Source organism: Polyergus mexicanus, unplaced genomic scaffold, assembly GCF_030449975.1.
Source record: "Polyergus mexicanus isolate NDT 795.1 unplaced genomic scaffold, iyPolMexi1.0 SCAF_14, whole genome shotgun sequence".
In the NCBI taxonomy this organism is placed as follows: domain Eukaryota; kingdom Metazoa; phylum Arthropoda; class Insecta; order Hymenoptera; family Formicidae; genus Polyergus; species Polyergus mexicanus.
The window spans coordinates 6,180,192-6,204,567 of NW_027223334.1; the positions used below are offsets into that span (position 1 = coordinate 6,180,192).

The 24,376-nt window shown below is 38.5% G+C and overlaps 2 protein-coding genes across 5 annotated transcripts in view; both read left to right on the forward strand.

The window, feature by feature from the left end:
- LOC138939339 (zwei Ig domain protein zig-8) overlaps positions 1 to 8,657 on the forward strand; it is a 109,792-nt gene extending 101,135 nt beyond the window's left edge. For all 4 annotated transcript variants that reach the window (XM_070307027.1, XM_070307028.1, XM_070307029.1 and 1 more), the window contains one exon: positions 7,734 to 8,657. In XM_070307027.1, the coding sequence (XP_070163128.1) occupies positions 7,734 to 7,831 (98 nt within the window). In that variant the 3' untranslated portion in view covers positions 7,832 to 8,657. The remainder of the gene's footprint in view (positions 1 to 7,733) is intronic.
- An 8,680-nt stretch (positions 8,658 to 17,337) lies between these two features.
- LOC138939158 (cilia-and flagella-associated protein 96) lies at positions 17,338 to 20,178 on the forward strand. Its single transcript, XM_070306744.1, has 4 exons — positions 17,338 to 17,410; positions 17,492 to 17,679; positions 18,163 to 18,439; positions 19,793 to 20,178. The coding sequence occupies exons 1-4, from the start codon at positions 17,338 to 17,340 to the stop codon at positions 20,176 to 20,178; spliced, it is 924 nt and encodes a 307-aa protein (XP_070162845.1).
- The last annotated feature ends 4,198 nt before the right edge of the window (positions 20,179 to 24,376 follow it).

Sequence of the window (24,376 nt, forward strand, 5' to 3'; positions counted from 1 at the left end):
TAGCAAAGAATGGAGGAAATATATTTGTTTTCCGGAAAATCTATTTTTCGAACGCAAAAAATCGGTAAATATTATTAATTATGAATCTTATGCGTAGTCTAATAGAAAAAATAAATGATTAAGGGAAATCTGATTTTTTTTCTTCGACGTACGAAAATCATTCTTAATATGCAGTTTGAAAATCTCCGGGGGATAATTTGTCCCCATTGTGTTTCCTTAATTGTATCAGGGGACATTTACTTGCTCCGGGGTATCAACCACACTCGAAAACACACAGTTGAAGGATCGCTCTCTGTTCGGTACTGATAACGGTGTTTGGAAAGCTCAAAGGAGGCGAGATCGGAGGGATGCCAGCCACCTTCGGCATTCGACGCCTATCGATATAATTTTCCACTCCTTTTCACGATCGATAATTGATTTTCCACGGCTTTTCAAGACGGCGTCGATGTCTATTACCGATCTCTCCTTTATTTCCTATACTCGTTTTTCGTTTCGCCGGCTTCTCTGTCTTTCTCACGCCCCAAAGAAATCAGTTGTTCGGTCGCTCTCGTCTTTTCGCATCTTCTTGCGCCAATCGATCGTTTAGGAATACAAAGCTGTGATTTCATCAGGATAAATAACCCTGGAGCCAAACGCGACCGAGACGGAGGCGTTGTCGTTGACGGGTCGACCACTCGATCTCTCTTCGTAATCTTTGTCTGGTCCCTATTTTCGTTTTGTCCAACGAGTTTCTTGTATTAAATTATATTCTTGATAGTACGAAGAAAATAGTCGATCTTATATGATACTAAAAGTAAAACGAAAATTCTCTCCGTGATTATCGTTATATGCTAAATAATATATTGAAGCACTTTTAAGACATGTTGCATTAATTTTAATACCGTCGCTTAATCGAACTTTTTTTTATTTCTCGTAACTGTACTGTTTCGCACCCGGAACGTCGTTTAATACCGGTGCATGGTGTATTTATAGCAAAGTTGAAAATATTCAGGTCGACCCATTTTCATCTTTAGTTAGTCGAGTTGTCGTACGACTATTCTTCATTTTGTAATTTTTCTCATTTTCTCTCTCTCCCTATCTCCGTCTCATTGCATAATCAAATTAACGTTCAAAATGTACGTTATCCCCAAGAGAACACGCTAATTCTCATATTTCCAATTTCGTTATGGAAATAATGTAAGCGGAAAGGAGAGTTTTATTACAAAAACCAAACGAGATCATGGATATTAATTTATATTAATTTATCGTATTGATAGATAATTTATTTCATGTAGTTAGAGAGATAAAGATCAATCTATCAAATTGGAATTAGCATGGATAATGATTGATGCGATTTAAATCGAGTTTATCGAATTTGATTAAACGACAGAATATATATGTCACATTATTATCGATATTATTTGTAACTACAGGGAAAATTTGGTCCGAGAAAGGGAAAGAGGGAAAGAGAGACAGAAAGAGAGAAAGATATATTTAATGTTTAACTCGATTCGTTTTTTTTTTTGCCTGATAAGAAATTCTCGGCGTACTGTCCGCAGTTCTTTTTTCATCTATTGCGAGATGACATTTTCGTTCTTTTCTTCTTGGTGCTCCCTCCCCTTCATCTTCAGGACGATGTAAACCGCGAAACTTTGGTATCGCGATAAAATAGCACGTACGTTGAGTCGATGACGCGTGCTCTTGTGGGAAATACCGCTAAACGCAGGCTTCATAGCAGCGGATGGGTAATGCCACTGCAGAATGCGGTCGATATCGAGGGATTGGGGAGAACGTCTTTCGAACTTATAGCAAAAGAGCTCAACGAGTTCTCACGGTAGCTTTTCGTGCTTGGCCCAGAGCGGCTCGGAGACATCGCGTCTAGGTGATGCGCATTATTTACGGCGGATTACCTAAAGTCGCGGCGGTCCAATACGAGGGTTCGATCTCCTCGGTAAAGTTTGACGAGGCAACGGAGGGATGTTTGCTTATGCGATGTATAATCGAGTTTTTTTTTTTTTCCGAGAAGCCAAGTGATCTTCGATTGTCCGATAGTCGATCTTCCTGTTAATCGGAAGACTAAGATCTCACGAGACACACGATTTATAGTTGAAGGTATCTTTTAAGTTTATACGTTTTTTTTTTTTGACATATATTTTTTATTCAAATATATACGAGAATATATAAGAGAAATTAGGACAGTTTTTAGTCCGCAATAAAGCATAGATAAAAAATTTTTTTCTACTCGTAACCTTTTCAAGCTATAAAGGGGTCAGCATAATTTTTTTTAAATGGAACCTCCTATTTTTTTATTGCATATTCTCATAGCTCTTGAGACTTTTTTACTATAATAAAGTTTTTTTTTATTAAGTATGTATGTATGAAGCTTTAATGTTCTCCTATGGGCTTACAATTCTTCCTTAACCTATCTTATCCTAACTATTCTTGTCCTTACATGTCTATTTAAGTCAACTTATTCCTTGTTCCCTGCATACATCCTATCTTGCTTCCCTATTTCTTTCTTTCTCTCTCTCTCTCTCTCTCTCTCTCTCTCTCTCTCTCTCCTTTTACATTGCCTCCTCACTCTAATCCTTACATCTAAACTTACATTCTACCTCCGCCTCCTTACATTTCATATTATTTTTTTTTATCTACAGCTTCTACGTCTTACGTATTTTTTCATCAAGTATTTTTCGAGTTATTTTATATAATAATCTGACATATTTTGATGTAAAATATAAAATATTTTGTAAAACATTTAGTTTTCGATAATCTTATCGTAATACTTTTATGGACAAAATAATGATACAAATCAATTGGTATAAAAAATAATTGTTTTTAAGAAAAAGTATGTAATTATTTGCAATGTATTTTTTAAAAACAATTTAATTTTTTTTTTTTTTTTTTCTTGCACTAATTGATTCATTTCTCTTACTAAGCTTTTATGTAACTTCAATCAGCTGTGAAATATTTGCTCGGACATTTATGAACGGACGTATATACCGATACTGATAAGTAGAAAAATTCCAACTATGAATTCTACCGTCGAAAACCTATACATCATCCGCAAAACAGGCATCTTATTATCTTACGTTGCGAGATATGGGCCAGATAGAATTAGAGTGAGCTGCCGCTATTGTCGCGATGACTATGCGAAATGCGTAAGCAAGTCGGAGAGTTATTACCGCGGGTGTTGTATGCCGGTAACTACAAGAGCGATCATAATACTGGAAGTAATGCGAATTTGCTTGACAAGTAGTCGGACGCTCGAAGCCCGCATTCGAAAGTAGTTTGCCGCGGTGGGAGTCGATCCACGTTCTGAAATTTCGTATAGAGCTATGCATCGTGAAATGTTTCGTACTTCCGCAGCTCGTCTATCCGTTTATGCATGAGATTGGCGCTAACGATCGTCCGTCGAAGTGAGCAATTTGCAAAACGGGACCCGTGACCATCTTTGACCATCGTGGCTCGAGTCGCATTCTAATGTCTCGACCGATCTAAGATCGATCCTTCGAGAACGCCGTATTTTGCATCAAGCTGTTATAAATTCAAATTCTCTCCTTATTCTCAATAATTTTGAAAACTTACAATCATCTTTTTTTTTTCGCCAACCGTATCAGTAAATTATATTACATATGTAATGTAATATATATGCATATATATGTGTATTAATGTGTATTGTACGTGTGTACGTTTATATGTGTAAAAGATAAAATAATGAAAAATATAAACACCTTTCACAAAACGAGTAAAATAAAATTTCAGCTAAACATCGCACAATGCAGCGCGCCCTGCCATTCGTTAATATTTAAATACATTTTAAAGTTCTCTAGTTTATTATGCAAATGAGAAACCGTGTTTGTTGGCGAATGCGTGCTGAACAGTTATATACAAAACAGTGTTGTAAGCCACTGCCTCCGACGTGAAGCTAGGGGGAAAAAAAAACAAAAAAAAAAATAAAGGTGATACGATTTTAGTTCTTCTTCAGCGAAGCGCGTGACATAGTTACACAACTTTTTTATTATTTTTTTTCCCAATTAAAATATTCTCGCACAATATACGAAAGAACAACCCTTAACGCAATTAATTCTCGAGATGCTATGATTATTAATTAAGCACGAACCTGGCTAAAGCGAAAGCATATTACTCGGTACTATCCTCACAAGTTTACTTCACGTGAAACCTCTTTCCGTTCTTTGGTCTTACTTTTCGCGATTTCTTCGTTCTTGTTCTTGGTAATTAATCTGGGATTACCATTAGCAGTACTGTATTTTGAACAAAAGATCTATATAGCGTAAGCGCTTCGTAGAATAAGGAAATTAGACAACTAATAGAAAAATTTAGATAACAGCAGAGTGTCAGTGTAATAGTAAAGAAAAACGGTAAATGTAACAGAAAGCTGACCATCAGTGACTGACCGGATGAAATTGATCGGTGAAAAAGCGAAAAAAGAGGAGACGTGTGAGTGGCGGAAAGTTCGTTCTGGAAAATGAGTAGTTCTTGGCCTAGTTAATGCCTATGAGGAGACAAGCGACTACGGAGTTGGTACGGTGGTTGGCCGGTTGGTCCTGGCACGAAAGCCGGGGTTAGAGAGGTTATTTCGCGGGGTGTCACGCCCTGCCCATTAATAATCGTAGCCGCAGGCTCCAGGAGGACTACACGTCGACCCGCCTCTATCCCTTCTACGACACGGAAGTCCGCCGTCGCCTCTTGAGCATCACTGCTCTCTCCGCGTCGAGAAGCCTCCCTTTCTCTCTCCATCTATCTATTTATTTCTCTCTCTCTCTCCCGTTTTCGCGTCTCCTTACATTGTCGACGTAAGGCCAGGCGTGAGGAGTTTGCAAAGCTCTCTCGTCGCAAGACGTAGTTAACAGGTCCGCTCGCGCGCACACGACCATGTATAATACACAGAAGGAATCTCCGGAGGGCGCTTGACAGCTCATTTCGCATCCGCCTTTTTCCACTGCGGCGAATTCTTTAAGTCCCCGGATTCTCGGGCCGCTTTCTCGGCCCGGAGAGACCGGCGGATACGGAAGAAAATCATATCTCCGAGTTGCCGAGTGTGATTAATCGCGCGGTTACGTGGAATATTATACAATTCTTGACTCTCGGTAGTGCGCGAATTAAAATTTACGTTCCTCCCTGCCTTATAGCGTCGCAACGACGCCAATCAATTTCACTTTGCTCGAACAAATGGTTAGCGCAATCCGGAATTGAGTACAGTTTAAGGTTCTCTTGGAGTTTCAACGGATATCGAACAATTACGGGAGATGAAATAAAACATGTAACAGAGTCGAAGTTATGCGCGGCCGGCTTTAAATTTATGAAAGATTGAGTATTTCGTTTTATTTTAGTAACTATATAGCATCCTTGCGCGATGATGCAATGTCATGATTAAAGTCGATAAATTTATGACGGATTTTCATCCGATATTACAAAGCATCGCGTATGAATGATCGGCCAATTAATTCACGATTAAGCGGAGATCGTATGGCTAAATACTCGGCATAATTCGTCATCAAATGAATAGATTTCTGTCGACAAGATAAACCGCTAAATATGTTGCACGCGATTCAAAATTTGTGTCGAGCTTATTATTAATCCCCGTATCCCATTATGTACGCTTTTTTTTTTATATCTGGCTAAAAACTCAACGTTAGAATTTAACCAACTTCTCGCATGACGGTTGAGAATGTAGTTTCATTTTTTTGCCGGATTAACAAAAGCATTTTCAATAAAACGGGACGTCTTAGTCCGATGAGGATTTAGACGATTCAATTAATGGGACGAAGATCCGGGTTTAAGAACCGGTTTACCAGGAAGGCGCGTAAACAGAGTTGTAAATTTTTCTCAGAGCGAAAGTGTTTAATTAAATCCCTAGAGAGAGGTGGTCGTTCCTATGACTAGCCGTTAAAAGTGCCACGCGGATAGGATGTTTTCGACTTTGGAGAAACTTTAGGATCGATCGAGCTAAATGTTTGATTGTGCCAGGAAAGGATAAAAATGAATTATAGAGATAGAATGGCTATAAAAGAGAAAACGGTATGTGCGACAAAGCGAGTAGAATAATACAAAATTTAAATCTATTTTACTTGATTCTATCGGCAAATATATTTATATACGTATCGCATATACACAATTGTCAATAGAAATGCAATATAATATTACACATTACATAAAATCGACTTTCCTTAAATATGTATTATTAACCCAACGTTGTATATTCGCGCTCATATGTAGAAAGTCACGGTCGCATCGTCAAATTACATTCTGAAATTTCAGGAAAATTTGCGCGTTCATAAAAGACTGTTGAGTACGCTAATACGATGACCGTGAGAGAACTGATTATAAACGTGTCTTTCATACTTTCGTCAACTGGACAAAGCGCGTCATGAACAGATTAATACATTTACGTTTCCCCCCCCCCCCCCATTATAAATCATTTCATTCGATCAATTGACATATGAAACAATTTTTTTTCAATCGCCACTGGGCTTTGCTCCGTAAGCGATAAAAGCGATACTTTCCCCGCGATTGTACGACGAGCGATTTCGATCAGCCATTTACTAAACTCGTGCAAACCGCAGCTCTTGTCACTTTTCAATGCGACAGTAGACCGCGGAATCACGTCGCATTTGATATTTCGCCACGAATTTTATGGATGGCCGGATTTGCCTTTATATCTTGAATTTTCGGACGATTCAAAAGCCAAATACATATACTGGTTGCAATCCCTATGCTTTTGTCACGTTATTCCATGACAGATCAAATAGAAGGATTGAAACGCCATTTCATTTGATAGACGCGGGAATATGTTTCGCTTGATATTCAAAGTTTGTTATATATAACAGATTATTTGCACGATGCACATACGCAGTACAATGTTCTCCTTTACACGCACCTTAAACATCTTCCGATGCGAGAGAAATGATTTATTATCCAAGTTCTCTCCTTAGGTTTCTCTCTGCAGCGTTAATAAATTGAGACATTAATAATTAGACGAATAAATATTATAGGAGCCAATAAAATCGCAACGCTAGCTCGATAACATCAAGTCGTAAAAATAGAAATGCAATTTATAAAAGGTAGAAGATAAGAAACGGATAAATGAAATGATATAATAACAAGACATTTTTACTTCGACGAAGCTTGACAAGGATAGAAATATATCTCTCGATTATTAGCGCGAAGATTTCACGTATATAACTCATATACTTCTTTTAAAATCTACTCTCTCTCTCTCTCTCTCTCTCTCTCTCTCTCTCTTTCTTTCTTTCTTTCTCCAGTCCCTAATACATCTTTTCTACTACTAAATCTTAAATCGGAAACACGTTTTCCGTTTTTTTTTTCCAGACTAAGGTATTATTTTAATCGTGAGCTACAGCACGAACATGTTTGATTTATTCGAAAGAATAACAATTTAATAATGTGAACTATGGAAATAATAGTTAATATTTAATATTTTTCATTGGCCACAATTCGCAAAATACAATATTTATAAAAATACGTGTGTTGGAAAAATAATATTCGACTGTTTAATTTGTCATGTTCTATTTATGGTGCGATATCAGCGAAAAATATCAGGGATGAGCGACGATTTTTCGTAAACATCTCCGCAGAGATATTTAAAAAAAATTCGACTTGCGGTCTCGAAAATATCATTCAGCGCATCGTAAACACAAAAATAGATCGAAAGAGAAGAGACGAGTTAATGGAGCGCATTAAATTAATGGCAGGATATTTCCGTATTGTTGCAGGGGAGAATCCAGCTGCCATGCAACACGGCGGTACGTCGGCCCCGAGGGCGACCTTTATCTTCACCGTTGTCGTATCACTATCGTCGCTCTTAAGGTGACCGTGATGACCCCGGTGCATTTTGGATCTGCGATTCGAATGGTGCTAACTTTCTCCCTCCCCATGGAGACTCGCGCGCTGGGAATGTCCTGCCGAAGCGGACGGGAACTTTGGGCATTAGGCCCTCTCCGCCACTTTTGCAGGAAACCACATGCAATTGGCGCGAAGTACGTATAGAGAACCGAGTTCTAGTCTCACACGGGACGTCACGGTTATATACATGTATATGCGTGACAAAGACGACGGTATCAACCGAATCCATTTCGAGATCTCGCGGACTTAACTCTCGAACGAGTAGCTTCGCTAGAGGCACCACCGCATCTCGCAGTTTCGACGAGACGACGCGTATCAGTTTCAACAGACATTTCCGAGTGTATCTCTCGAGAAACTCGACTAATCGTTTTCGGTGCCGATCGATGCGGGATTCGCGCAGGACGAGTGGTGTACGCGCTCTCCGCGAATTTCGGGAGGAGAAACTTTTCATCCCTCCCTTCCTCCCTCGTATCTCGAGCTCCTGGTACTGGCATGTTGACGCGTTGTTATTACGCGCGTTATTCGCGCTCCCCCCGCACAATGTTCAAATGCGGATCCGTTAATTAAGAGATCCCGTTCATGTGATATATAACGCGCGACTATGACATATGTTCGCGTAACGTTGCTAGAGAAGCCGGTGGCCGCGTCATGTGATTCGATCAGCTGATATCGATAATATTTTTGTTTTATTTTTCTTTCACCTGTGTCATCAAACGTTTCGGTATACCGACGTAGATAAGCCCTATTTGTTCCTGAGATCATTAAATGCGATTAAAAGTTTACGAATATACATATTTGTGTGCGTATCATTCTCTTATAAGTTTTAATGCATAATTTTTCGGAGGGTATAACAACGAAAAATATTTTATTAATCGAAGAAGACGAGTCTTGCGAGGGTACAGCGTTTTGTAATGTTGCAAAAATTGCAATGTGTATATATATACTATTGTATGTATACACCTTTGATATGAATATGTGTATATATATTTGTTGAAGTTATATTTTATGTCTGTACACTGTTATGTATTTTTAGTATGAGAATCTTAATATTAAAGGAGGTATTTCGAAACGTTAAACATGAATTTGTCGAACGAAACCGTCCAAAAAATTTGGCATATACCGATTGTTACGAAGAATAAGCAGCTTTTTCAATATCCGTGAAACGGAAAAATTTGCCACGGTTTATTATTAAAAACTTCGTTTCACATCGATCGGTCTACAATGCAATTATACAATTACACTCCGTTGTATACAGAATAATAAAAATATTCCCATTTGTCTGATATTCATCAATTTTTGATAATTACAGACTATATAAAATCCGCAGATCTACATATCATCCTCTACATTTTCAGTTTGCGTTACAAGCGCAATTCTTTGAAACGAATCGAAATTTATGTGCCGTTAACAAACGATTGGCATCTGTGTAACAATTTTGCAAATGAAGCGATCGATGATAATCATAAAAAATTTATAAATTAATAAAAAATTGCTAAAGTAATTGTTAAACATCAATCCTTTCCATACATGTTGTCATTGTTACTCAATTTCATCTGGTAGAAGCAATATTTTCGAGGCTCGTAATAGGATCAATGTTCAATGTTAATATTCATGCTCATAGTTCCGCGACGCTGCCAATATACGATGAACATGGACGATGAAGATCTATTTATTCGTTTGTTCGTTCGTTTGTTCGCTTAAGGTTAAAATACGCCTGACGTTAACGAATAGTAAATAAAATTCGCCTTGATTGCATTAAAAGATCTAGCTTTTTACATGTAAAATTCTTGAAATATTGAGTGAATACTGTAATGGATTTTTAGAATCAATTTTTCGTTATATTTATAATTATATATCATTTTATTTGATTATAACGATAATATAATTTCTCAATTATTTGAAAAATAAAAATATTACAAAATTAAATTATTTTGATATATATATATGTATTGCCAAAGAAACTGTGCGGCTTTATGAGAATGAGTACCAACTTCTTACTGAGGGAAAATTATCGCGCGAGCGGTTTTCAATTCGTCATCTTTTGAAAAAGAATATTACGTTTAAGAAACAAATGTTTTAAAGTTATTAAATCGATTCGCACGTAAAACATTACAGAATTACTCGATGAAAAAAATTACATCGTTGAAGAAACGTATGAAAATGCTGCGAGATCTAAATAAAGTCTGAAAATATCGAATTGAATTCGTGCGCAAAAGTAATGTACGCGCGTAGCATTTGCATTCTAGAAATTTTATAGCGCGCACATAATGTAGTAGCGGGTGTACGATTGCATTTAGGGGATGTACTCGGGCAGAACTGCAACGCGCGGGCGGGATCGGAATACGGTCTGGCACACCGTAAAAGCGCGACGAGTCGGACGAGGATCGATCGACCAACAAATTGCCGATCGTACCGATGGAAAATGAACCGTTAAGCAGCCCTACCCGACAATGACGTACGGTTAGTTTGGCGTAAATCAGTAGCTTCTATTCGCGCGGCGACCGCCTCCCGTCCATCCCACCCCGCGTTCGCCGGCTGTGTAATGTGATAATTTAACAGAGGCATTATTGCACGAACAGGTGCAAAATATTTCAACGAGACGCGTGCGCGATCCGTTACGCAAAAACCACATCCGCGCATATAACCGGTGTCCGCGATAAATTTAATTATTATTCCGAGCGCGAAAAAGAGAAAGAGAGAGAGAGAGAGAGAGAGAGTGAGAAAGCCGAGAGGATCGGGGTGATGAGAGTATCGGGAATGCATTGAATCGCAACGACGTCCGGATGTTTCGCGGGCAAACTTTTGCATTCGGGCTTTTCTTCCTCTCTTCCCGCGACTACTCCCACGTTCCTTCGGGGTTTATCGTCGGCTTCTTCTGTCACTATTCTACTATTTTCTTAAAGAGAAGTTTCGAGACGTCGTTTATTCTCCTTTCTCTCTCTCTCTCTCTCTCTTGTTTCGTTGCAAGGCGTAAGATTCAGATGATTTTAATCCGCGAGAGGCCAATTTGTGAATTAATGTCAAGCGCGCAAACTCGAACGGGGACAGTTTTATAACTACGTTGTGTCGCGTAAGGTAAGCGTAAATTTTGCAGAATATTCTCGCTTGTCCCGACAAGGCAATAGGACCGAATGTCATCAGTTTCGATTGTTTGCTTGTCCCGACGTTCGCTCACGCGGAATTCATTTTCGAGAAAGATAGGAAAAGTTTTTCCAGCTACTCTATATACGGTGAATTATTACTTATATATTCTTGGAAATTACTTGGAGGAAGGTTTCTTTGTCAAAGAATAATTTTTAATCATCTTTTTTAGTTATTCCTAAAAAAAAAAAAAAAATTGCAACAATAAGCGTAAAAATAATTACATCGCGTTAATTTCTATCGGCCTAAGTGAGTCTCGAAGATATCATGTAGGTATGTGATCGAAGAAATAGTAAAATAAGACTCGATAATAGATTCATTACGAGATGATCTCTTTACCGTAGTAAGACTCGTAAAACTTCTATTATTAGAAGTTCTGTTTTAATACATCATAAATTAATATTAAAAAAAGATATATACATATAAATACAATCTGTCTATACTCGATTATTACCATATGTAATTTTTATTTGCGAGCGATACAATTGTTAGATTTTGATATTGTAAATTTACATATATACATACGTTTATCTCTGTACGTCAATTTTTGAAATAATCTTTGCTTTAAAATAGTTTTAAATTTGGCTCGCTAATCTCGAAGAGATTAACTCTAATTAAAAACAGCCCTCCGGAGAATAAAAGCGTCCTTTCGTTTTTATTTTCTTTCTTCCCCTTCATTTTGCCCAGGCAATACGCCTCTATTGTCCACCGCGCGACGTGACGATTACCGCTCGCGCAAATTTGGATAATATCACGTTGGGTATGTATACGTTTGTGCGTGAGAGTGCGCGCGAGATTACAAGCAAAATAATCTACGTGTGTTCGATAATATAACTCGAAATTAGAAGTTATTAAGCCGCGAGGGCCAGCGTGTTATTCCTGAAGAACCGCAGGTGGAAGGACGAGCGACAGAATGTGCGTGGTGGACGTATGCGCATGTATGTGTGCGAGTGTATATGTGTGTTTGTGTGTTCATGCACGCTCTCCAAATATACTCTATCGTCATTAATCATATTTCATCCCCATGCATCCACATACTAATGTATACACGATAATGGTTAAAACAAGTCTGTAAGCAAGTCTGTAAGTTATCGATACTATATTATATCATTATTAATGCAATTAAAGTGAGAACGCAAACTTGATATGATGCCTGGTCGTCGTCCATCATTAAAGGTGGAAAAAGAAAGAGAGAGAAATAGGAAGCACATTTAATATGTCGGTATTCATTGTTCATTATTTATAAAGGTTCGAATGCAAGATACACAATAAAATATATAGTAATTAAATTGAACGTGTCTCTTCTTTATTCACCCTCCTTTTCTTTACGATAATGACACCTCTCGTAAAATAATGAAAGACTACTACGCGCGTTGCGTTTCCCGACAATCAAATAGCCTAATTGGCTCAAGTCCCTTCTACCTTACGCGTTAATTCCATTGTGCAAATTTGATGAACTTTTATTGGTTTTGAATTACGTCCAAAGGATCCGAGAAGAAAAATTATCGGGGCAGGACGTTACTCAGCATCCATTACCAAGAGAGACGTCCCATTGATTCTACCCCATTGCATTCTTTATAGCCGTCTTATTCATCGAAAAGAGAAACTCGTCGGCGAAAGCCCGGACATTCTCCGGCATGATTATGGAAATCGATACCGTGGTGGTAGTTATATGTAATCGATCTCACGTTCGCGAGATGCTCTTGACTCTCTCGCAAAAAACGCCATGATTATTTCCTTCGATCGTACCGGTCGAAATGACTTATTCGAGGATCCCGTGATGGTCCGGGAAAGCGATACAATGATAAACTCACTGGACGAGTCGAGCTAGGATAAAAGCTGCCGGAAGAGGCTTCGTCGAGTGCCGGACGAAAAATTGAATAAAACGAAACGACCGAGAGCCCCGGCAGAAAAAAGAGCGTACCCCATTCCTCCCATATCCTGGGCGGACCGGGTACATTAAGCGTCGCGGTTTTTAAAAGCTCCCTTTTCAGCAATAAACTGTCCTGGAAAAATACTAAATCAGAATGATGGTACTGACGTTTGCGTTGCGTGAAAGAGAGAGAGAGAGAGAGAGAGGAACGGAGAAAAAGTATTGTATTGTATATTCCCGTCGTTGTTGACATAAACGAAACGACGTAACGTCATCGCGCATGAGTGTGTTTCGGATGCGAATAGACAAGTTATTTTATCTGCTCATAATTTCTTTCCGCGCGACTGTCTCGCGCGAAATATTTCTCTGCCTTTCTCTCCTCGAGCTTCTTTCCGAGTAAATTTCTACGTAAGAGCAATATCTCTGGTATTAAGATTCGATAAGCTATCGTCGAGAAACAATCAATCGATTGTAAATGGATCGAAAGAAATCTTGCTAATGTAACGAGACAAGATTTATTAAATTTGATCTCTTTGTAGAGGCGCATCAAGGGCTGCTGTAATTATATGTAAAACAATCGCGCATCTCGGAATAATAGCGTTAAACACGTTGCTCCCCTTTGTCAACGTTCGTAATGATATTTCCCTTCATTAAGCGAACCAGACTTGATGCAGGTATTCCTAAAACAACGTCGCCCAAAACAAATCGTTTTATTTCGGGACAACTCTCGACTATGCCGGTTGCATACTACCCCTATTGTCCTACCGCTCGCGTGCTAGCGGCGTTTCTCTTTTTGCGAGGTGGTAGAGCAGAGAAAGACGTAAACTCTTTGTCATAATTTCGCACTGCGGCGGCACGTAGTGGATACGCGACGCGTGGAATCTTGCGGTGCATACCGTCGCGTCGGTGCAAGCCATGCGTCATCTCGACGCAGTCACAAGTTGCGCATGTTTAAAAAAAAAAAAAAAAAAAAAAAAAAAACACGGCCAGAAGTCTCACTCATAAAAATCATGCCACTATAATTTTTTTTTTTTTTTTTTACCAGCTTTAATCATTGTTTCGGATATATCGTTATGTGTCGAATTAATGGATTAATAATTCTTGTATCGATGTGTCCCGTACATATACATTCCATAGATATTCTTTTTACATAATAAAATATATTGCGAAATATTATATAAATATGTAATGATACGCGAGGGTTATAAAGTCGGAAAAAACAACTTAACAGGGATCACAGTACGGTATTAATGGACGACGAGACGGCAAGAACAGTCAATAGCTTACGTTACATACGTAACGCATTGCGTACTGATACGCGTGTATACGTATTATACATTTACTGTACAAAGCTGAACCCGTATTGGCAGTCGTTACGTTGCCTGTTGGCATTGTGTACGTACCATTACGATGTATATGGCTTGGCTAAGTCAACATGCCGACAGAGAACGTCCATTACTTCATCAAACCCATGGCCATCGTCGACAGATCCGTCCACCACCAATTTGCCAACAATCGCGACACTCGGTCAGTATAAACAGGCCCGGCTCTCTTTGACTACGGCACGTGTGATAGCTCAAGCAAGGTAATGTAGTTTAGCTTCGTGTAGCTTTAGGCTCGGAATACATGATCTTTCGTTAATTTCTGTATATGTTGTGCGTCTCGCAGTTATATAATAATAATAAAATAAAAAACGAATCTTGTGAGAATAGACAGAATTTACGAATTTATCATTCATATACAGTATATGTATAGATCGAATTGTAATTTGAAATAAATTCTAGAGACAATATCGATGCATTTTAATGTAATATACGGATTGAGAGCTCTCCGTTTCTATATCATTTACATATCTGTGACGGTGGAGATTGAACAAAGGATTCGCGTTGCAGTTTGCTGATTCGTATCTCTTTTAGAGAAACGGGAATATAGAAAGACGATGCGGTTGCCGGCATGGACGTCTCTGGCGAATTTTCGCTTTAAATTGCAGCCTTTAATCGCAACGGGTGGATCGCCGGATTAATTATTTAAACCTCTTAGACTAAGGTTGAATTAATTAACATGGTCTCTCAATGTTACCGCGACATCGATTCTGTACTTTTGCGACCGCTCTTAATAGAATGTCCAGTTTCCGTGTTGGAACACGTGTCAATTATAGAATACGGATAACTCGTTTCGTCTCTTTCATATTTATGACTATGCCATTGTTGTCGCCGCTATTGACACGTCTTCTCGCGCAAGCCGTCTCGTAAACGGATAGCAGAGGATTAAAGTAATTGAATTGGAATTTCAGAACTCACACACACACACACAGACAAAACGTTTCTCTTCGATGGTGTTCCATTTAGAACGATAAACCCTGGTTTGATCCTTTCTCCAATTTTTTTTCTATAATCTTCCCGGATAATGTTTTAAACTAGGATTATTCACGATAGGTATTTTCAACGTCGACTATTCTTGCTAATGAAAACGAATCGAGACAGTGCGACTTTTTGAAGCTGTCGATATCGTTTATCGCTTTTTAATTTCGACTCTTGCTAAAGTATACATCGCAAGATAATAATCACACACTAATTGCTTGCTATTTCCGCGATACTTTGGGAAAAATAATGATGAAGCGCAAAATATCACGACGCTAGGGAATCGTCGTATGTTAACGTCAGGTATTTATAAAATATTAATTTTTTTATATTTTACACGAGGAATTTAATTTTAAATTATTAATTATTTAAACTGTGGTCAAAGATAAAAAATGCCGCGTAATCTCTCTCCTTATTACTTTGGCGATTCTGAATCATTTTAGAGAGCGTCAGTTTACAAACTATACGTTATTAACCTTTTAATGGTTCCGGGCAATATTCAGTAACCAGAGGACGTAGCATCATCATCAGTTTCCTCAGACGCGTCGAGTTGAGCTGAGTCGAGCCAATCGTTCGCCTTCCATTTGCAAATTAAATGGTCACGTCCTTGATTTCAATTCCACGAGGGAAGGCAATCCCCGAGTTTCCAATGTAACTTGTCTTAAACTCGGCGACACTCCCGGACGTTTAATCTTAATCGATCTACCGCCTTATCGGCGCGACCGATGTATATCGACATTTTTCTACTTCCATCGCTGACATCTCCTCCGTCGACCTTCCTACCACTTTCACCTCCGTCTCGTTCATCCCTCCTCTCTTATATTCGTTTACCTTTTCAATTTCTCCCATTCCCCATTTCTTCCTTCCTGGGGGGCAGTCGATTTCATTCCTCGTCGGTTTCCCTTTTTTCGCATTTCGCTTTTTTCCTTACCACCTTCCCGCAGCTCTCGACCACTTACGGATTCCGCAACTATTCTCGTTTGGAAACCCGGCGTCCTCTTAGCTGCCTCGAGTCTTATCTTAATGGCTTGCCCTGGCAATCGAAAGTTTAGTTATTATCGCGGCCGTTGTCGCCCCGCTTCGCGAACTATATACGGTGGATCGCGCTGAAACATTGTGCCAGATAGGGACTGTGGAAATTATCGGGTTGACGCATACGCATGGCTACGGGCGAAGATGAACTCGGCCTTTTGGAGGCCTGGAAAAGTTTCGGTTGAACGATATTGCCGTAACGCAAGTTAGATTGTTTCGTTACGTTATTAAAGCGAGATCGCGTTTCGATTGCTATGATTTGAATATAAATAAGATGGTGGAAGATAGTGTAGATTACGAAACATTATAACAAGCGATTGATCGATTCCGAACGCGAATTCATTGTCGTAGATATTTTTTCTTTAAGCGTTCTATCATTGCAAGCGTTATCTCTCAAGAGGCGACGTGACTTCTCTATTTCGACATTACGCGACAAGAGATCAGAACGGTACATATAAATAGAGTCGCTCTCGTAAGTACGCGACTCCTTCATTCTGTGCAGTCTATATTCAAACAGGAGGTAATGAAATGTTTCCACTGTTACCGCAACGAGAATATCGCTAGATATCCACTGGTACCGGCGTCAACTCATTAAGGATGGCTCGTTACTGACAGGAACCAGGTCAATTACTCATAAGTTTATACTTAATCTTCAAGATGCCGTAACGTGATTTACGTGACATGCATTATTATATTATATAGTAATATTATACATCGTTATATATTTAATTTTTTAATATCGTTTATTTAAAAAAAATAATTATTTCTCAAGTTATATATATAATTTTACATATTATTATATATACATACACATAGATACATGTGAATAATGTGTATGTCTCTGCAAAAATATATAAATTATAAGGAGACAGATTATAATATTGAGATTGTTTGCCCTATTAGCAATTTTTTTTCTGCTTTTCTTTCGATAAACGACGATCGCGCGCACGTGCTTCGCATAAAAATATTTATATATGTATATATATATATATATTTCATCGTGACGTGATAAAGCTTTAGGTTACCTTAGAGAGAAAATAATGCCGAAATTATATGAAAAGAAAAAGTATGAATAAGAAACGTATAATGAATGTTCCAATTGTCGGCCGTCAATATGGAAAAATTGATCTCGAGCGAGTGGGTAATGTATATATTTCGAAAAAAATTGCCGATGCGTGTATAACTACATATTTCTGGGATCTTCACAGATGAAGCTTTCCAGGTTTTTTCAGTGATCCTGTATCGGGCCCCTTTGATCAGTATCGGGGTCCTGTACAATTTCGCGAAGGCATCGAGAAAGGACGTCAAATTCTCAGTGGACCTTCCAAGAAATTATTTGAAAGAAAATTTGAGCGAGTTTTTGAAGGCGAGGCATTTACGGATACGTGGCGTGAAGAAGTGAAGCAACGAGTATGTAAAAATATTCTACATAAAATCAACCTGACCATTCATTGAGACTAACAATAAGAGATGAAAAAACTATGAGAGAAAAGGAGAAAGTGTACAGGATTTATTATATTGATTGAAATTGAAATTCTAATTAAATCCTTCCCGTCAGAGGGAAAATTTATACCTCTTAAAGAATTTCTTTTAATAAATTTTAATTATAATTTAACGATTATAAAGCTTCGCTTATAAAGCTTATAAAGATTCGCTAATCAAGCTGAAGCTGATTTGTTGCACTTGATTAAACAGCGCGTAAGACAAGTCATTAAAATCGTTCATTTACCAATATTTGACCTGCGTCTTTAATCCGCTCCAATCGTACTATTCGAGATTGCTTATTCCAGTCTTTTCGCTTTAACAAGAAGGAAGGAAGGGACGAAAAATGTGTTCCTTTTATATATATATATATATATATATATATATATGCATTTGACGGGACTGTTTCAGTTACAAGATGAGAAAGGGAAGATTGGTGGCCGCATGCTACCGACATCTCCATCGAAGAAACACTCGTCGCCCGGAGATTGGTATGGATGCTTTGATAAATCTTCTTACTTCAGTACGGAACCGAGAATGGAAGCGAAAGAAAAGACACCAATTCTGCCTAATATGAAGATCAAACCCAATCCGCTTGGTGGACCGGGTTACGCGGATATTTGTCTCAATCCTTATCCGTCGTATTCCCACGAGCCTTACGATCCTGTCGGAGGGATAGTTCGTAAAAGTAAATGTCTTTGCGTTACGCTGTTTTTGATCTGATCTTCACTCTCCCTTGCGCATATATCGCTTGATAAATTATTCATATGCATAATTTTTAGCGGGCGATACTGGTTACGGAATGTGAATGCCATTAGGATATTTAAAAAAAAAATAACCCCTCACTTTAAAAAAATGCAAAGTAGTAAGCGTACTCTTAGTATTGCTCTCCCTCCTCTCGCTCTTAGTAACTGACATATTTTAGAACGACGAGTTTATTTCGATGTTGAACTGAATATGATGAGAGCAGGAATCACGTGTACAAGCGCTGCTTGTACAACTGCGCTGTTGTCGAGCACATTTTTCTTTCCTTTCTTATTTTATCGCACATATTATAAAGTACTTTGGAATCTATAACTTTTCCGTTATGAAATATATATCTTCTGCAGACGATATTCCGAGGAAAAATTAATAAGTCTTGTATATTGCATTTTTTATTCTGAACAATTGTTCGAATTGCTTCTTACACGTGAGGTGTATAATTTATACAATAATTTTCATTTTAATTTTTGTAAATAATTATGTATAATTAAATATGTATCTTTGTCACAAAGCACTAATTATTTTTGTATAATTAGGCAAAATTAGTGTTTATAATAATATGGAATTTTTTTTTTTACATTTTGTACTGCCAATAGAGAAACGATAATTAATATTATTTTAAAATTTAAATTATATTTTGTCATCTTTCTCACTGTTCTTTAATTATTTCATATATTTGAACAATGTGCTTTTACAAGGACTATTACTATGTGAAAAAGCAATAATGAGAAAACGGAATATAGACGTAGATTGGAATTTTTTCGGAATACTACCTTCATTTTATACGGCAACACGTGATTAATTATAGTTTCATCATAAAAAAAGAATTGCGTATTTTTGTTGCCTTTAGTGAGAGAAACATTTTTAACTTTTACGTACACTCTCTTCCTGAAAAAAAAAAAAAAAAAAAAAAAAAAATATTCGGCAGTAATTAAAACCTAAATTAGTAAATGTTCAATTTTTTTTCTTTCATAGGATTTCTTTAAGATGCATAACATAAACTTCTGTATATATGATAGAATTTTTTATATAAAAAAAAAAGAAAATCTAATTTCTACTAAACTTTGATAGAAATTAGAATTTTCTTTTGCGTTATCCATTTTATTTTTATCCGAAAATTATTCTTAGTCAATATATCTCTTTAAATACATACGTAAATTATATATACGTAATATGCTTGATTTCTGATAATTTTGTGGATTTTAAAAGTTCGTTTTAATTGTTGACGAACGTATCTTTTCTTATTTATTGAATTTTAAATGACATTACTTTGAAACAGGGACGGTATCTAAAGGTCGATTTTTGACGACGAGTGCGCCGTTGGATTATTTCCCCCCCAATCCTTACGAAGATGAGACGCCAGGACCCGCTTACATCCGTCCGGTCGAAATTGCAAGGAAGAAACTCGGTATGGCGCGATTCCACGTTCCTTTCCCCAAGAAACCTGGCGGAAGTCACGATGGTTGCTTCAGCAAGTTTCCAGAGTACACGAACGATCCATATGTTAAGGATAAGGATAAAGCTGCTGACAAGCTTAAGTTTATAAGCGGCGGACCGTCCCTACGTTCGAAATATACAAATAGTATTATCGCGCAGGTAACGAAGATATCGTGCAACGCCCGCAATTATAAGAAATATCGAGAACGAGTGTATCCCCTGCATTGAGAAAATTTTTTTAATTGCATGAAAACTCGAACTTTCTTTTTTCCTTCTTTTTCACAGACGAAACTTATTTCCGCATAATTACAAGTTACGTCGAACTTAATTAAGAATAATTAGATTTAATTTAATTTTCTTTATAACTTTTTACTTCTTCTTTGTTATATTTTATATGATCGTTGTCTTAATATTTGTATCGTTTACATGATTATTTATGAATAAATTAATAATTGAAATGTATCATCTCAGACGAATCAAATGATTATTAAATTTATATATATCTAGACATTTATAAAAGTTTTAGTTTTCATTCTAGTTTATGAAACTAATTCTGCTCCAGGCACCGTGAAATTTTCAGAAGACGCCCGGATACCCTTTCGTTTAATCGTATCCGCACAATACATGCGGGTTCGTATCAGCGAAGCCATTCCCTCTTACTATCGCGCATCTATCGTTACGATGTCGGGCCGACAAATCGGCTTTTCGGCAATGACCAGTGGGCCATGGGCGCCGCAAACACGGCTTAAGCAGTTTCCTGACGGCAGTGCCGAGCCCTTTCAAAGCGAATCACTCGGACGCGTTCGATCTTACGACCCTAATGAAATTCTAACGAACGTTCTATCGCCGTCCGCCGAATCCACTCTTGGCGATCGCAATTAAACGTTCCCGGCAAACATCCCGTACTTCGGACGACAGGGCCATCAGGCCGAATGGCTGGCAGAAATCGCGGTTACTCTAAAGAGGGAAAACGAAGTTACGAGAGGTTCTTTATATTTGGCCAGGGACAAGTAAGGACGCGTAATTAGCGGGACGTTTCACTTGCTATGGAAGAAAAAAAAATAGCATGCCTCTCCTTCATGACAGGGCTAGAATTAACGAGCAAAAATGTGGTCCGACCAAACATTCGTAGCGTGAAATACTCGAGAGATAAATGTGCCATTCGTCTTGAATTGCGGCGTGTTAATGAATCGTCGGCGTGCGAGGAGCGTCTCTTAGTATAGGAAAGAGGAAGGGAGATTATTTGAAAAATTTGTCGTTTTTTGCATAAAACAATACATGGAAACGAAGAGAGACTTTTTCATTATCTTGGCTCGCGGTATTTCCAACCGCGGCAAGGTAAACGGTGAATTTTTTTTTTTCTAGCGAATGAACTTAGTATCTTATTGTTAGACTCGTGACTTGCGTAAAAGTCTCTCGGCGACCCGCCGCATAAGGCGAAGTGTTACGTATAGAAATGCAATAAGCGTTTTCGCCTCTGAAAAATTTCTCGGAAAGCACGTGGCAGACAAGAAATGGCAGCGGGAGCGGGTATGATTCCACGAGATTTATTCCGCGGTTGAAGCCGACCATTTCTCCGTGCCGTGTCGTTGCGCCGGTATTAAACATTCCAAGCATTGCGATGCCTCTCCAATACTCACCGGTCTTAGGTAAGGAGCATTGCACAAGACCTCGACTCCAAGCACAGAGTCGCACGGCCATCTTCGCGATATATGTATAGGTATACCATATAATAGATCGTATGTATATCCCTGAACGTGCGCGTTTCCGAAAAAGCATCGAGAGACGAGAGGCAGTAGTTGAAGCGACATACGCGGGTTAAAATATAAAATATATACCAGAATACAAAGAATTTAAGTTTGATAACTTTAATGAAATCTTTTTAAGATAGAACGTCAAACTTGAAATCGGTCTTATGCGAAGAGATAATAAATATGATTATGATTCCGCTGATATCTTTCTATTAATATCGAATAACATACTAATTACATTAATATACGTATTATTACAAAAATTATACGGAAAATTTGTTTTTTTATTATTTTATTATTTTAATTATTCTTCGCTTACTTTTTTTTCCTCGATAAAAGCTATATCGTTATATCTTCAAAGTCTCATTATTCTTTTCAATTGGCAGACGTAGAATGCAAATGATCAAAAAGCAGGCGTACCAGTATTCTCCGTTTCGATTAATTATTATCGAAGAAGTAGATAATTATATTGCCGTCATTCGGCTACGTAAAAGGTTTTATCATTAGGGTGAACGAGATTAAAACGATACTCTTCTTTCCGTGCACGGAATCTGGTCGGATGTCTTTATCCCGATGTCCGTCGAGGAAAAACGGGAAACGTGATTTGATTCGGTATAGAGAGAAGTCGCAGCAAAGTTCGCACGCTGTGATTCTTATTTATTCTACGCAGGATCATATTGTATATCTATATAAACTCTCGAGAAATCATATTATTTCACGCGCGATCGGATACGTACTATAAATAACGTGGCCGCGTGGCAGCTCCTATAATTTATCTTCGTTTCATTTCAATGCTTCGATGTCCGATAATTAAAGAACGGCCGACCATGCGATATGCATTCGAATCTTAAGCTAGCTTAGCGTCAATCTGTCCCTCGTAAGAGGGAATGTTCTCGAATGAATTTTCATACTTTAGCATAAAATATACAGTATCAAAAATTTTGCTATGCATACATCCGAAAGATATTCCTTATGGAAATTTTATCGTCACGGCAACATGCTAATACGAATAAATTGGTCCGCACAGGCTCTGCAAATGGATCGCAGAAGCGAGAAATCGTCGTATTACGGCGATCAATATTTCCTTCTTAGATAACGATGCAGTATCCGTATTATTTGCATTCTCCCGCGGCAATCTGCGCCTTTTATCGCATCTCCCTTCCTATTTGTTGATTGGTATGCGCACAGATAGAGCGGCACGACGCCAAGAGACGCGGAAGCAATGAAACTGAAGTAAAAAGGAGAAGGGAAGGTATAAAGAATCGCGTGAGATTGGTGACGATCCGAATGAAAAGAGGGTAGAAGAAGAGAGCGAAAGGGTGGAGAGAGAGAGAGAGTGAGAGAAAAAAACAGGAGGGTGAAAGGGAAACTAGACGATCGACGAACAATTCGGTTTTGTCGGCTCGGTAAAGAGACGAGGAAGGAACGATAAGAAGGATGTCTCACGTGTGGAGCGAGGGGAATAGAATGTTCATACCTACGTACGCGAGATATTTGAGCGAGAGAAAGAGAGAAAGAGAGAGAGACGCGTCGAGGAGCTTTAAGAACAGAGAGAGCTGTATGCGAGCGAGCTTTCAGCGCAAAAGCTACCGTAAAGCCGGCCGTTTCAACGAATGTTAGGAATATCTATCTCCACGAGCTAAATCCAGTATATACATTGTAAGAATAGGTTGAATGGGGATCGCTGGGAGATTCTAAAGAATATCGAATGCGGCCCTACGGTATATTCCCCCGCCGTGATCTCAAGAGCACCGGGGCAACTCACACATCCGTTTATACAATAATATCGCACTTGCTGCACTTTCGAACTTTTGATCCATCCTGCGTGAGTTTCGATATTACGCCGAATCGCGACGTGCCCGTGTCTTTTCCAACTCGGAGCCATCGGTGTTATCAGGCATTTCATAGGACCCGTTCAAAGTGGATACCGATCGATCCGTGAGAGAGCGATATAAGCGACGTTTTTCGTGAAAACGGTTCTTAAGTACCTGCAACTCGCGGGGTTTATTTCTCCGAATGTCTCGAAAATCCACGATTCTTAAATCGTTCATTGTACGATTATGTTTTGGCCTGACTGCCAATCGCATGACGCAATTACCATTGTCCTAGTTGTATTGTGTGTGTGTGCGCGTACCGGCGTATACTCTTTTAATTTATGAAGAAAGTTTAAGGGAGCTGTCTTATTCCTGCGCTACAAAAAGTACGAGCTCATCGATCTCTTTGTATAGACGTTCGGTCTGCTGCGACCCGCGCGATTAGAAAGTTCCGCGAGAGCCTGCTCGAAATTTCGACGATAGTCACGGTGGGCACGTCAGCCGTAAATCGTCGTTACCGAAATTGGAACGCGTTTTCACGCGGTCGCGCAGGATGGACCAAAGTGGGTTAGATAGCGAATCCCCTTTCCGTCCCTTGATACGATGTCCTACGAAAGTATAAAAAAGTTTATTATACATACGTAATGCGTATATGCATATAGGACGCCATGCCGTTCCGTTTTATGCTTTTAATTTCTCGTTTTTTTTTTTTTTTTTTTTTTTTATCGACGAGAGAGCGTAGCCTGAATTAATACATTAATTTCTCGGTGACGTTATTGCCTATATTCCCCGCTCAATCGGTGAACGAATCACTGTCACTGTCGGATTTGAGTTCAAAAACGAGTTATAAACGGAAGTTGG

Coding starts and splice junctions, on each gene's coding strand:
- LOC138939158 (XM_070306744.1), top strand. CDS start 17,338: ATGAATAAGAAACGTATAATGAATGTTCCAATTGTCGGCCGTCAATAT. Junction 17,411..17,491: donor AATTGATCTCGAGCGAGTGG/GTAATGTATATA, acceptor GAAGCTTTCCAG/GTTTTTTCAGTGATCCTGTA. Junction 17,680..18,162: donor GTGAAGAAGTGAAGCAACGA/GTATGTAAAAAT, acceptor GGACTGTTTCAG/TTACAAGATGAGAAAGGGAA.